Genomic DNA, 14,906 nt, shown 5'->3' on the forward strand with positions numbered 1-14,906 from the left:
CAGGAAGGACGGAACGCTCAGTGCTGTCAAGTTCCGCTGCTGGTCAGGGGATGATCAGGTGGGAGGAGGAACTGAGAAGCGACTGTCAGATTTGATGATGTGGAGGCCACCGGTGACTGTCACTTGAGCGATTTCTGTGGAAGGATGGGCAAAAGCCAGGCTGTATTGGTTGAGAGGAAGGGAGGAGAGGGGCTGGAGGCCGTGAGTGGAGACCACTCTTTCAAGAAGTTTTGCTGTAAAGAGCAGCAGAGAAATGAGGGGGAAAGTGGGCCAAAGTTCTTTTTTCTTTTTCAAGATGGGAGACACAGGGCTTCCCTGGTGGCGCAGTGGTTGAGAATCTGCCTGCCAATGCAGGGGACACGGGTTCGAGCCCTGGTCTGGGAAGATCCCACATGCCGCGGAGCAACTGGGCCCGTGAGCCACAACTACTGAGCCTGCGCGTCTGGAGCCTGTGCTCCGCAACAAGAGAGGCCGCGATAGTGAGAGGCCCGCGCGCCGCGATGAAGAGTGGCCCCCACTTGCCGCAACTGGAGAAAGCCCTCGCCCAGAAACGAAGACCCAACACAGCCAAAAATAAAAATAATAAATAAATAATAAATTTAAAAAAAAAAAAAAAAAAAGATGGGAGACACATGTTTGTATGGCCATTGAAATAATCCAAATAGAGAGGTAAACATGGACGGTGAAGGAGAGGGGAGAATTTGTGAAGGTGAGAAGTGGGCCTTGGGAACAGGAGACAGGCAAACACAGTGGGACAGACGCCAAGAGGCCTTAGATGTACAAATTCCCCTCCAGTGGCTCCCGCTTTCCCTGCGAGATGGTGAGCAAGTCGTCAGTGACAGCGAGGAGAGGGAGGGACATGCTGGCGGCTTGCAGATCAAGGAGAGGTGTGAGGAATCATCCAGGAGACAGGAGAGTGAAGGGCTCATGGGCGTGTATTGTGATTGCCAGGTGTCAACTACAGTCGCCGTGTGATGTGTGAACACACATCAGGCCTCTGTGCAGGGAGCGTTGCCCTTCCAGTGCAGACTTTGCTGGGTGCAGTGGGCATTGTTTGTTTATTCACTGTCACCACAGCTGAGTTGAAAGTTAACTTGAATTTGGATCCCTAAGTGTCACATAAAATGCCCCCAGAAAGACTACACTGTGATGCAACACTGAATTAAAAAGTCACTGTGTACACGGAAGATTGCCTGTCACACCTCACGCAAAACAAACACAGTAGAAATTGCTAAGTTTCTCAGGAGAAACCACTGACCTTGCACAGCCTGAGAAGGGGCTACAGTCTCTTCACATGTTATAAAGGGCTCTTCGTAGCTTCTGATTAGCTTTAAAAAAATTTTTTTTTAAATTTATTTGGCTGTGCCAAGTCTTAGTTGCGACACACAGGATCTTCTTTGCTACATGCGGGATCTAGTTCCCTGACCAGGGATCGAACCCAGGCCCCCTGCATTGAGAGCGTGGAGTCTTAACCACTGGACCACCAGGGAAGTCCGTTTCTGATTGGCTTTCAAGGGCTGCTTTTAAATTCTAGCCCCAAATAATTTAAGTAAAAAATGAAATTATGAATTTAACCAAGTGGAATTATTTCTTTACGATACCTAGAAATTAGTCTACTGAAAGGCCCTAGAGTCCAGGTTCCAAGTGTGGGCCAGAGATGGCTGCAGCCACCACCACACTGGGCCTCACAGCTGGTGGCAAAGGTGGCTCAGAGGGGCTAGACTCAGACTCTGGTTATCCCACTGAAGAAGAAAGTGGCAGGTCTGTGAGACTGGATGGATGGGTGTATGCTGTTGTTGGTTGATGGACATTCAACAGTGTTTCTTTTTCCTGGGAGAGTCTTAATTAGACCAAGGGTGTGTCTCTTCCCCAGCAGTTCCTCGGAAAGGAAGAAGGACTGCAGAGTGTCTTGAAGTGGGCCTCGCCAGGGGGGCTCCTCGTCTCCCCTCTGAAATAGCTTGTCCTAAGACATCCTACAGTTGGCTCCTGAATTTTTTGGCAAGCAGATGGTCTTCATATAAAGGCAGCAAACTTAGAATCCCCTCCTATTAGTCAGACCCTACAAGGACCAGGAACACTGGGGCTGAAGGGGCCAGGCCAGGATGCTCCACAGGTGGCTGTGGCCGGGCCTCTGCAGTGGCTCTCAGCCAGGCTGCCCTGTCGCCTGGGTGCCAGTATCCACCCAAATGAATACAGACTGAAGCAAGTATCGAATTTCAGGGAAGCAATATGAAGCATTGCTTTTGGCTTTTTGTGCTTGGCTTTTTTCAAATTGGAAAACTGGCAGAAATGAACTGAAATTGGGTCAAATGAGAAGGAATATAGGGCATTGAGTTTAGCTTGATGGTTTGCCTTCTACCTCATTGAACTACTCAACTCTGCTGGCTCTGCTGCAGCAGGGCCGTGTCGGATGGAGGTTGGGGTCAGGCATATTGACCCCAACCCCCCTCGATGGTTCCTCAAGGCCTGGATCCTAGAACTCCAGTCCCACCCTGCCTTGCACTAGCAGAAAGGTAACACTTCACCCATCTTGATGGACTTGGTCTGGCATTAGACCTGCTGGAAGACTGCCAGAAGGAAGGCTCCATTGTCCCTGCTGGAGATGGCATTAACTGGGCATTGGAGTGCCTCCCCACCCTCACCTCTAACTTCCTGGGGTCGGCCTCTGAAGTGGACAAGCCAGAATGTAACAGACCTGCCAGGGAAGTAGCTCTAAACTAGCTGCATGTTGAAATCACGTAGGGAGGAAAAAAATACTAATGCCAGGGTCCTGTCCCCACAGATTTTGATGTAATTTGTCTGCGGTGCAGTCTGAGAGTCAGAAATTTTAAAATCAGCCTAGGTGTTACTAATGTATAGGTTTAGAGCCTTGGTTTTCAAAGTGTAGTCTGCAGACTCTATAGGCATCTATAGTATCTAAGGCATCACCTTAGAGATTCTTTTTTTTTTTTTTTTTAACATCTTTATTGGTGTACCTTAGAGATTCTTTTTTTTTTTTTTTTTTTTTTTTTATTTTTTTTTTTTTTTTTTTTTTTTTTTTTATAAATTTATTTATTTATTTATTTTAGCTGTGTTGGGTCTTCATTTCTGTGCGAGGGCTTTCTCCAGTTGTGGCAAGTGGGGGCCACTCTTCATCACGGTGCGCGGGCCTCTCACTATCGCGGCCTCTCTTGTTGCGGAGCACAGGCTCCAGACGTGCAGGCTCAGTAGTTGTGGCTCACGGGCCCAGTTGCTCCGCGGCATGTGGGATCTTCCCAGACCAGGGCTCGAACCCGTGTCCCCTGCATTGGCAGGCAGATTCTCAACCACTGCGCCACCAGGGAAGCCCCCTTAGAGATTCTTAAAGGTGCAAACTCCACCCCAGACCTACTGAATCAGACTCTGCACTTTAGTGGGATATAAGAGGGGACACTCATGAGCCGACCACATGGCCTGGTGCTGAGGGTTCAAGTCGGGGGACACTTGTCAGTCAGCACTCGGCCAGTGGGGGCTGTGATGATGCCACTGGGCAGCAGAGGAGGGTGGCGACGGGGCTTGGCAGAGTCACCTAGGTTGGTGGAGACCTCTGCAGGGGACTTTTCTAAGGTATATCTCTAACATTGTCATTTTCAATGTCATTTCAGCGTTTCCAGGAGACTGGACCCCAAGGAGCCCCTGGGTAGCCAGAGAGCAGCTTCCCCAACCCCGAAGCAGCCTTCTGCTCCTGCTCCCAGCCGTGAGAGCCCCCAGGAGACGAGGGCACAGGGCCCAGCAGGCCAGGAGGCTGATGGCCCCCGCAGGACGCTGCAGGTAGACAGCAGGACGCAGAGATCAGGGCGGTCCCCCTCTGTGTCACCGGACAGAGGCAGCACCCCCACATCACCCTACTCCATCCCCCAGATCGCCCCCCTTCCCAGCAGCACGCTGTGTCCCATATGTAAGACCTCGGATCTCACGTCAACCCCCAGCCAGCCAAACTTCAACACCTGCACCCAGTGTCACAACAAGGTCTGCAACCAGTGTGGGTTCAACCCCAACCCTCACCTCACCCAGGTAATCAACTCTGCGCCGGCTTCCTCCACCCCACCTGCCTTCCCAGGCCTCCCCTGTTTCCCCTTTTCACCAGCTCTCTTTTCCTGGTCATTTCCCTTGGCCATCAGCTTCTGTGTCTTCCCAGGGCTTGTATTCTGGCTCCCAGATGTGGTAGCAGAGAAAAAGTCCTGGCCCCAGATGTCCTGAGGTATTCCTGTACCTACTGAAAGCTTGGGCTCAGTCCTGAGTAGAAGACGCTTTCTTACCTGGTCCAAGTTTGACCTGGAAAAATGTCCTTAGGGAGGGCCAATGACAGTCTTATGGACAACTTTTCCCAGTGGATGCTCATTTGGAGAGGGCCATGAGCAGCTGCAGGGCCCAAAGGGAGGCAAGTCTCCCTGGCCGTCAGCCAGCCTCTCTCCCTGACAGTGGGTCTTGGAGAGGGATGCCAGTGAGGGGAGCAAGGTGTTAAGGGAGACAGGAAACTGCCTCCCACCTGGGCTTCAGGAACCACCTCCTCTGGGCTTCCGTTCCAGTAAGCTGGGGCCTGATGGGGCAGAGCAGCTACCCATCCCAAGAAACAACCTTGGGGTAAAGTAGAGACCCAGACTGGGGGCCAAGCATCCACATGGAGACAGTGTCCTACACTCACCAAGAGGCCACTGCAAGGCCATTTCCATGTGATTGGCCTCCGTTCTCCCCCAAAGGACCCTGGGTCCCCAGCCCCACCCTTGCTGTGTTGGGATGCCTTGAGTTGCTGTGGGATGCTCAGCCAAGCCCCTGAGCCTCTCTTTGGTGCCATGGAGCCTGGGTGCCCCAATATACTAGCTGGGCTGGGGCCATACCTTTGAAATGGGTGGGTTTGTCAACTTCCTCGCTCTCCTCCATGGTAACCCACAGAAGTCTCTGGTCGTTCCCCCAGGGCTCTGCCCTTGGGCCGGATGGAGAGTGGTGACTGCATGGCCGCAGCTGGGATTATCAGCAGCAGGAGCCATTTGGACCACATGGGTGGGGGGATGAGTGAGAATAATTGTTCACAGGTTGGGGTCTATTTGTGATATGAGGTGCTGTGGGTGTGGGACGTGTGCTTTGCGAGAGGTAAGTGTGAGATTCCGAGGAAGGAGCTGCCGGTGTGGGGAGATGATTCAGTGCGTTTGCAATCACTCCTGGAGTGTGGGGGCTTTCTGAGGAGGAGGCGTGCACACTTGTGATTATTACATCCGTGATTAGAAACAGCCCATCCCTGCACTGATCAGTTAAGTAAGTGTTGCTCCTCAGTATTTAAAACAGTGTGGTTAAGGCCAGGGAAGCTCACCTGGGTGTTTCTGCTAGCGAGAACCCAGAAGCACCCAGCCTCACAGGAGCAGGGAGGCTTGGCAGGCAGGGATGAGAGAGGCTGCTGTGGGGATCCCCCTCTTGTGCTGGCCCTGCCCCCCAGGTTCCAGCCTCCAGAGATGCTCACTAGAGCGGCAGGACCCGAACGACTCTGGGTGGGGTAGGCGGAGATCAAGGGAGAGCTGCACACAGTGGCAACCAGTTTCCTGGTGGGCATCTCAGTCCTTCCCACACAACAAACTCCCCCAGCCTAGGACCTTTGGTGAGGTGGGAGGGGAGCCAGCCTTTGGCTGTGCCTGGAAAAACAGCAGAGTGGGAGGACCTTGGCAACACTCGGTCCATCTGCCTCATTGTGCTGGGAGGAAGCCGGGGCTCGGGGCCAGGAGGAAAGGGGCCTCCAACTTACTGCAGATTCACAGTGTTTGGTGAAGAGTGGGCCTCCGGACCAGGTCCTTCAAGGCATATACATGCAGGAGCTCTAAGACAGGGCTGTTGCTGGTGGCCTTTCCCAGACTTGCTTTCACGGAACATTAGGGGCTGCTGTTCCATGGCGTTCAGTTTGGGAAATGCTGACCATTCTCCAGGTTCTCACCTGGTGGATGCCCTTTTCTGCCATGGTCTCCAAGCAGAACCTTTTCTTCTTCACGGTTGGCTTTCAGTGGTGTTCCTGTCAAGGAAGAGAACCCTCAGCCCATTTTCCTGAGGGGCTGGCAGAGCCTAGTTCTTGAGTCAGAGCAGTTGCCCTTTGTCACTTCACTAAAAGCAGGTTCACCTTCCTGGTCACGCTTCCACGTAACGAGAAAGCACATTTGCAAGTTTTGCCCACATACCTGCTGATAGATCCACCTTGGTCAAACCACATCTGTTCTGGCCCTTCTAACATGACGTTCATCAGCCAACAAGGCTGTCTGTGGGGTTGCCCTGGTGTCCTGGGCTGGGCTCCTGCCTGGCCTGAGGTTCTGGGCAGCGCAAGGGGCGGGTTCTGAAGTCAGGCTGGTTGAAGTCAGGTGGCAGGGGCTCAGGCAGAGTGACCTTTTCCAGGAATTTCAGCTCCAGCACTCACTTCCTTTTTTGATTACTCACTTCCTTTTTTGATTTCTCACTTCCTAGGAGGAGCCCAGCTAGAGTGGAAAGTGGTGGGGGGACTGCCAGTCCCAGCACAGATGCCCTACAGACACTGGCCACCGGGCAGCTTAATTGGGGTCCTGTCTGGGGGTGCGAGCTTGTGCCTGAAACGGCTAGTGTGGTAATGCCGAGGTAGCCTGGGTCCTGCATCCTGCCTTGAAGGTCACCGAAGCCTCATCAGGGCATGTGAGCAGGATGCATTGCTCCTCAGCTTTCTACCACACAAGTGACTTGGAGGGTTTCATGCCTCTCAGACCACTAATGAATCTGCTCTTGGATCTTTGGAAATGAGACCATGGAAAATGAACCTTTTATCGTGTGTGTCACAAGGAGAGAATCAGGGGCTGGTTGGTAACTCAAGTTGCAGCACAGATAGAACTGTTATGCTGAATGGCTGTGTGAGGACAAAGGAATAGGAAGGAAGGAAAAGACTGGCACTGCTGGGCCAATGGTCACTGGAACTCAGAGTTTTGGTTTTTCTGTCTCATGGCATCTGTCAGGATCTTATTACTTTAGCTGGGTCCTGTGGAAACAGCACACCAGGTCTGGAGATGAGAATCACATACAGGTCAGCCCCATGTGGCCAGAATAGTGTCTGAGATCTGGAACCACTGCTTTCTGGCCAGTGGACCCAGGGGCTGCTGGATGGGTACCACACTCACACAGATGTGGCACTTGCTGTCCTGCCCGTGCCCAGGTTGGCTGGTTCTCAAGGCTGTGATGCCTTGAGAGGAAGATGCCTGCCCATGCACTTTGCTGGGGGTCTGAGTGCCTGGACCACATTAAGACTTCATGGAGGTCGGGGAGCAGCTCAGAGCACCCTCTGTTTACAGATGAGGAGACCAAGTCTTTGTTTATTCTGATTCATTCTGGAGCAAGGGAGCTGGGGACCCAGAACCAGTAGCTAGGTCTCCAGTTTTACCCCAAGGACTCCCATCCCCATTCTCCTTATTCATAGTCCATTTTTGCTTGGGCTGAGGATGGTTCGTAGCAAGCAGGGCTATCCTGGCCACTCTTCGTGGTGGAGGCTGTTTTTTCCTGGAGATCTCCAGCCCTGGTTGCTCAGGGCAGGTAAATAATTTAACCTGTTTGAAACCATGGCAAAAGACTGGGGGTTTCCTTGTGGGGTCAGAACATTTCTCACCACCCACAAAAGACCCTCCCTGTGAGGACGCACTGACCAGGAAGCCAGAGGTGTTAGCATTTAAGCCAAGTCACTGCCCAGTGATGGGGAAAAGACAGGAAGACTGTTCTCTTCTCTCCCTGGATGTGGGTTCTTACACAAGTACCTTAAACCTCCCGAATGTTTAAGGAGAAGCAGGGTCCAGGGACCAGCCTCAGTGGCTTTGCCGATGCCCCAAGCCTGCTCCGTGCCACATTAGCCCACCTGTCTGCTCGTCGGTAACTCAGCATTCAGGCCTGCCACCCCTTTCTCCTCTGGGACAGAGCCACCTGTTCTGATAGCTGGGGGAAGGAGATGGGTGTGGCCATGAGCCAGCTGGGTGGAGGGGGAAGGTAAGGTCGGGGTGGACAGCGGGGTGGGAGTGAGCTCCTGGAGAGGACAAGCCGTGGCTGGGGGCAAGCATGGCCTGTCTCTGTCAGCTCCCTCAGGGGCCTCCTTGCCCTGCTCAGAGCAGCCCCAGCAGCACATCCTGGCCTGGAACTCCTTCAGTGGAGTCTGTCCTCGCGCTAGCAACAGCATCACAGGAATGAGTGCTGTGCAGAGGCAGGGCTGACTGCACGCCTGTGCTTCCCGGTCGGATCAGCAGAATCCTCTCAGAACAGTACCTAAAGTGAGGCTGTAGCCTGCACGTGGGAGGCCCACCCTCTACCCCTGTGGGTAGCAGCAGAGCTGCCACCTTATCCCCAGCCTTCCAGGTCCAGGCAGCCCATGTGCCTTCAACCTCCCTTGCTCTAGTCAGAATCGCTTATAAGCCCCTCTAAGAAAACTACAGAAGAGTGATCATGGTCTTTCTTTGCCCATTCCAAGGTCTAGACTTTGCTGAGACGAAGCCAAGACCAAGCTACTGTGCCCTCCCCCATTCCCACCCCATTGGCAAGCCTTGGGCTTAGGCACTTACCAGGGTGGGTGGTGCGGAGAAGGGAGGGAGAGATGCAGTGGCCACAAGCCTCTTCCTTTCCTGCCTGCATCCCACTCTTTTCCGGCGAGGGCTGGGCCACCAGCTGGCCCGGGGGTGGTGCTGTGAGTGCAGCACAGATCCCTCTGCTGCAGCCACCAGCCTTGTCCCCTTCCCTCTGCTCCCTCCTGGCCACACTGCCGCCTGGGCCACTGAGGAAAGAGGAGCGGGTGTTAGAAGGACATGGATCAGCGGTGAGCTGAGGAGAGGCAGAGGTGTCCTCCTCCTTCCTGGGCCCAGCCTTCCCCTCTCCATCTCCAAACAAAGAGGAAGTGGATCTCCAGGTGGCGGGCCCTTTGGGAGGCCTTTCTCCCCTCTGTACGTCTAGTCCTTGGGTGGTTTGCCTGGCAGTAGCCACTTTGACCCAAACAATCTCTTGAGTCAGTAGGGAAATGCCCCCCAAGCTTCAGCCAGCCCTGGGCAGCCAGCCGTGCTGTCAGTCCCTGCTCCCAGGAACTAGGCCCCTTGGCCGCCTTGCTTGGGCCACTATGGGGTGGAGGCCAGAGCCACTGGGGGCAGGCAGAAGAGGTGGCTGTTCAGGAGTGGGAGTTTTTTATAGCTGCGGCCGTCAGGCATGGCACTTAACTTTTAGCTATGAAAGGGGGCTGTAAAGTTATCTAAGAATGAATGTAAAATTAAATCAGAACAGAAAATACGAAATTTTATTCCTAAAACACCTGATTTTGTATGTGAGGGCAAAAGAAAACAGCATGAAAAAGAATGGAGTGAAAAGCGTAGAAAGAGAGAAATAAAGTAGAAGCAGGGAGAAGGGACAAGACGGGGAGAGGCAGGGGGTCCAGAGGCAGGAAGAGGCAGAGGAGGAAAGCTCCATAAAGTAGCCAGTTGCTGGCTGGCTGGTCACCTGTTGGTTCTGCCGTTTCTACTGTCTGTTAGCTCAAACTTTGGCCTGAGCAGGCCCGCTTGTATCTACTCAGTCAGAGGGTGGCCCTCTCCCTTCTTCTCATCCTTTCTTCCCTCCACAAATGCTTTTTGAGTCCATATATAAGCCAGGAACTGTCCTCAACACTGGGATTCAGGCAGAGCTGCAGCAGATGTGTTGCTCAGCCCTGCGGAGCCTCCGGGCCAGAGGGAGAGGCAGCCCGTTCACCAGTAACCACGCCCGCAAACACAGAGCCGCACCTGGGGGTCAGGGTTGTGGAGGACCAGGAGGAGGGCTGGTGGGACTTGCTGTGATGCTGTGACAAGACTCTTCGGGACTTCTACAAGGAAGGGAGGTTAGACTGCAGTTGTTAGACTGATGCTGGACCAGAGACAGGTGGAGGCAGGGAAGGCCTGAGGGGAAGAATGTGGCCCATGTGACGGCCGGGGAGCAAGCCAGGTCCAGAGGGCAGGCAGATCCTGCTGGGGGCTCCAGATGTGATGTCAAGGGTTTTGGATGATGGCAGTGGGAAGGTAAGGTGTGCATTTAAAAACATCTTTTTGGAAATAGATAACGGTGATGGTTGCACAACATCATATATGTAATTAATGCCACTGAATCTACACTTAAAAATGACTAAAATGGCACATTTTATGTTATGTTTGTTTTACTCCCCTTCATAGATGTATATGTATACAACAATAGCACACAGACACACACCCCACACTCTGGCCGCTGTGTGGAGAATAGCCTGTAGGGGCAGGCTGGGGCTGGGGTAGAGATGGTCATGGTGGGGGAACTGTGACAGATTCCTGGTGTATTTTGGAGGCTAAACAGACAGGTTATGGAAATGTAGTGGACATGGGGGTAGGAGATGGAGATGGAGAATTCTTCTGTTTGGGTCGTGTCAAGTTGCAGTTGTCTGTGAGCACCCAAGTGGAGTGCAATAGGGTGACAAATCTAAGACCCTGGCGTGCAGGCAGGTCAGGACTGGAGACCTTGGAGATTCACAGCCATATACTGACATCAGTATACTTCCCACTAAACACTTCAGTAAGCCTCTCATTAGTTAGAGATCAGTATTTAAGGGTTTTTTTAAAGGTAAAATTTATATAGAATGAAATGTACAAAGCTTAAATGTACCATTCAGTGAGCTTTGACAAAAGCATGCACCTGTGTCACCCAAATCCCTCCAGTCAAGACAGACAACATCCCCTCACCACAGAAAGTCCCTTCAGGCCCCATCCCTGTCCATCCTTATCCCTCCTCCAGGGACAACTGCTGCTCTGATTTTTTATCTACCATAGATGAGTTTTGCCTATTCCAGAACTTCATATAAATGGAATCATACAGAATGGACTCTTTTGTGTAAGTCCTTTCTCACTCAGCACAGTGTTTTTTGAACTTCATCCATGTGGTCAACTCTCAAGAAGCTTGGCTGAGAAGGAGAGGAGAGAGCCCGGACAGTAACTAGGGAAGGTGTGCAGGCAGGAGAGGGTTTCTGAAAAGCAGGAGACAGTGTTGCTCTCTGAGCTCTGAGAGGAAAGCGATGCCTAGGCATGTGGGAGATGGGGCATGATTGAAAGAGTGGGGCCCCCGAAAAGGCAGGTCTAGATCCTGAGTGTGGAGGAGGCATCCTATTATGTGGCTCCTTTTTGAGACACTGGAAGCAGGGCCATCATTTGATCCAGAAGGCAGGGGAAGATGACAGGCAGGGATGGGAATGGAGAAATTGAACCAGCCTTTGTGGAGAAAAGCTAACTGGAGAGATGGAGTGAGTTAACCAGGAAGCTGGGGGGCCTGGGAGAAGCTAGGACATAAGTTAATTTACAGTGGAGCCCCTTTGCCTGGTACCCATTCAGCTGTTCAGGTGTAGGCCCGGAGAAAAAGGTATGCAGTTGGATCTAATTCTGGAGCAGACACGGGTCAAGAGAGCACAGACATTGAGCAGAGTGTGACAGGATCGGCAGACCATAGATTCAGCGGGGTAGGAAGGGATGTGAAAGCAGAGGGCCCATGGACGAACAGAAAGCAGAGGCTCGGTGGGGGAGGTCTCCACAAGGCCCCAGGCCTGCTGCAGTGGGGAGGCCTAGGAGACGACCTGGAGGCTGGAGGAGGACAGGCACAGGGGTAGTTTGGGAGGAGAGACAGTTTTGGGCGAGGGTAAGTTTGAGGGTGAGGCTGAGGGATAGAGGTGTCAGGCGGGTTAGTGGGTGGCTGCCATCTGCAGTGACTGTGGGAGTCAGTGCAGTGGAAGCCTGGGAGGCCAGAGCCAAGGACTTCTGAGACTAGAGGGCATGATGAGGGGGCCTGGAAGGCAGCAGGAGCCAGGAGGGGAACAGGGTGGGGAAGCCAATGGCTGAGCCCCGAGGGCCCTAGGGAGTTTAAAGAGAAGGTGAGGGACTTCCCTGGTGGCGCAGTGGTTAAGAATCCGCCTGCCAATGCAGGGGACACGGGTTCGGGCCCTGGTCCAGGAAGATCCCACATGCCACGGAGCAACTAAGCCCGGGCGCCACAACTACTGAGCCTACGCTCTAGAGCCCGTGAGCCACAACTACTGAGCCCGCATGCCACAACTACTGAAGCCTGCACACTCTAGAGCCCATGCTCCGCAACAAGAGAAGCCACGGCAGTGAGAAGCCCGCGTACCGCAACAAAGAGTAGCCCCTGCTCGCTGCAGCTAGAGAAAGCCCGCGCACAGCAACGCAAGACCCAACACAGCCAAAAATAAATAAATAAATAAATTTTTAAAAAAAAAAGAGAAGGTGAGGCATTGCCACATTCTGAAATCCAGGGAGTGCAGCTTCTCCTAGAGAGGTCGTCTGGGGTCCAAGAGGAGTATGGGGATGGGGTGTAGGGGAGTTGGCTCGGTGCTGGACAGGAGAATTTTTTCCCAGGCCAGGGAAGGAGGGGAGCCCGTCTGGGGTAGGATCGGGGGGGGAGTTGAGGGATATCGGGAGGTGGAGGAGGATCAGCAAGGGGATGGATTCTCTCCCTTTCATGGAGCTCCAGGCTAGTGAGGCCTTCCAGCCCCAAGCGGCAATTGGGTTCAGCCTCCACGACCCAAATCCTGGCCTCAGATGCTGGGCAGGTTCCCAGGGTCCCCCTCAGGGTCCTTACCTGATGAGATTGGCACAGGCTTCCCCAGTGAGCCAGGCCTGGCTGATCCAGCTCTGAATCAATGTGCCCTGCTCTATGGGACCCTGTGGTACCCGCGCCTAAACCTGAGGTCAACCAGTTGACAGGTAAAGCAGATTTGGTGGCAGACTTGGGGCAGCTAGATGCTGGATGAGGCAGGTGATGTGTCCAATGCTAGGGGCAGTGCGAGGGCACAGGCCCACCCTTCTTCCCAGCCCACAGTGGGCTATGTGCCTCCTCCTGTCAAGGCCTGGCGAGTGACTCACAGCCCGGAAGAGCATGAGGTCACACTGGCCGGTGGGGCCCTCCCAGGAATCTCTAGACTTGGCACCAGCAGGGAAGGCTCATTTATAAGCTGCTCCTGTGATGTTTCAACTTGTACCAAAATGGAAAAAAGAATGAATGCAGCATCAGGCATGATGTCAGTGCAGTGATCTGACACCCTGCATGCCCGCTCTCCCAGGTGGGCTGGGCTCGGAGGCAAGCGCTGCTCTCTGCAGGAAGGCAGGCTAAGTGACGTCCGCCACCCTCCTTCCTTGCTGGTGGGGACGTGGGAGGGGATGGTGGAAAGAGAACCTGTTACTGCTGGGGACCCTCAGAGCTTCCTGGTAGCCACAGAGGTGCCAGTGCGGCAGGCCCCACCCAGGAGCAGAAGCAAGTTCCCTGGGCAGCATCCTTTGGGGCCAAATAGGACGTGCAAGGCTGGATCCCACCCTTTGGGGCTGAGACGCAGGGTGGCAGGTGCAGTGCCACCAGTGTCCCTGTGGGAAAGATGTAGAAACCCCTCCCAAAAAGTTTCCCCACACCCCTTCCTGCCCCAGAGCCCAGTGGAGGGAGCCGCAGGGAGAGGCCACGCAGACGTGTGGTTCACAGAGCCCCCAGCCTGGTCCCAGGCCTCTGGATCCTTGGTAGGCTGCACTGCCTTAGCTGTCCTTCTGTGATTGAACAGTGCAAGTAAGGGAGCAGCTGAGAAAGGCTCTTCTCGGGGAGAAAGTCCCTTCAGAGCCAGGAACCCACAAGGCCTGCTTTTTTGAATCTCTGGCCGGCTCCTGGCAGAGCAGGCACTGGCTCCCTATGGGAAGCCATGTTCCTGTAGCTTCTGCTTCCCTTATCTGCGGACCAGCTCTTGGCTGCACACCACACTGAGCCTTCCCATCCCCTCTGCTGCTCAGACCCCCACTGGGCTGGGTGCAGGGGCATCTATGCCTCTGAGATGGCACAATGGGTCCCCTTGCTGGCAAGAAGGATCAGCTTGACCGAAGCTGATGTCAGGCAGAACCATCTACCTCAGAGTAGCCCTGGGAAGTCCCCTTAGCTCCATCTCTGGGTCTTGGGACATAAAGTCTGTGACCTGCCCACCTCCTGGCCATGGGCCAAGGGCTTATGGAGATATTTGATAACAAGACTCTAAGAGAGGTTCCCTGTCACACTGGTAGAAGGCCATGCCCTCTGATTCTGGTGGGCAGCCAGCTAGGAGGGTACCCAGGAGCCACAGACACTGTGTCCAGCTGAGGAAGACTCTCGCTGTTGTTGGTTCCAGAGCCAGGGGAGCTGCCCCAGGCCTGGTCATGTATACCCAGCCTAGGTGGGCAGGTGGGCTGGTGGTGCGCAGCCATCTCCCTCCCTACCCAGTGGACAGCCTCCATTCCCCTAACACAGGGTAAGGACCTTGGAGTAGGGAGGAAGAGGTTGAGGATGAGCCCCTCCCAGCAAGCTTCTGAAGCTTCTGAAGTTCCACAGGGGAGGCAGAGAGGGAAGTCTTGCTGGGTTCAGAGAGATCCCCCAGCGAGCTTTCTCCTTGGGTGGCCTTGTGTGCTGGCCCTATCTGCCTGGGCCTGAGCCTGGGAGGGGTTGGGGGAGGGCACGGTCAAGGCTCCTGCTGTCTGGAAGAGGCTGGATAGAAATAGCTACGCCCATCTGGGAGATGAGTCACTGAGGGGTGTTTTAGCTGTTTCTTGGAGAGGTTCTATTTTAGGTGAGACGCCTGTGACAGCCTGGGTGATGGGGGCTGGGTAAGGGAAGGTTCTGGTGGTGAGTGCAGGAGTTTTAGCACAGGCCCTTGTTCAACCCTGTCCAGAACCCAAAGGAGGGTCACCCTGAAGTCCCAGGAGAAAGAGCCTTACCTCTCAGATTCCTCTTCCCGGGAAGTCCCACCTCAGGGCGTGCTGCAGAGACGGGACCTCCAGTGTGGGCGGCGCACCCACCACAGGAACTGAGTTTGTGGCTGCCGCCCTGGGCCAGGACCTAGGCCTCCCCTCAAGAGGGTAACCATCTCCCAG

The 14,906-nt window shown here is 54.1% G+C and overlaps 1 protein-coding gene across 1 annotated transcript in view; it reads left to right on the top strand.

The window, feature by feature from the left end:
- Positions 1-1,657: 1,657 nt before the first annotated feature.
- BSN (bassoon presynaptic cytomatrix protein) overlaps positions 1,658-14,906 on the top strand; it is a 45,341-nt gene continuing 32,092 nt past the window's right edge. The window contains exons 1-2 of the mRNA XM_036870180.1: positions 1,658-1,761; positions 3,624-4,032. Of these exons, the coding sequence (XP_036726075.1) occupies positions 1,658-1,761; positions 3,624-4,032 (513 nt within the window). The remainder of the gene's footprint in view (positions 1,762-3,623; positions 4,033-14,906) is intronic.

The sequence above is a fragment of the Balaenoptera musculus genome, chromosome 11, assembly GCF_009873245.2.
Source record: "Balaenoptera musculus isolate JJ_BM4_2016_0621 chromosome 11, mBalMus1.pri.v3, whole genome shotgun sequence".
NCBI classification, from domain to species: domain Eukaryota; kingdom Metazoa; phylum Chordata; class Mammalia; order Artiodactyla; family Balaenopteridae; genus Balaenoptera; species Balaenoptera musculus.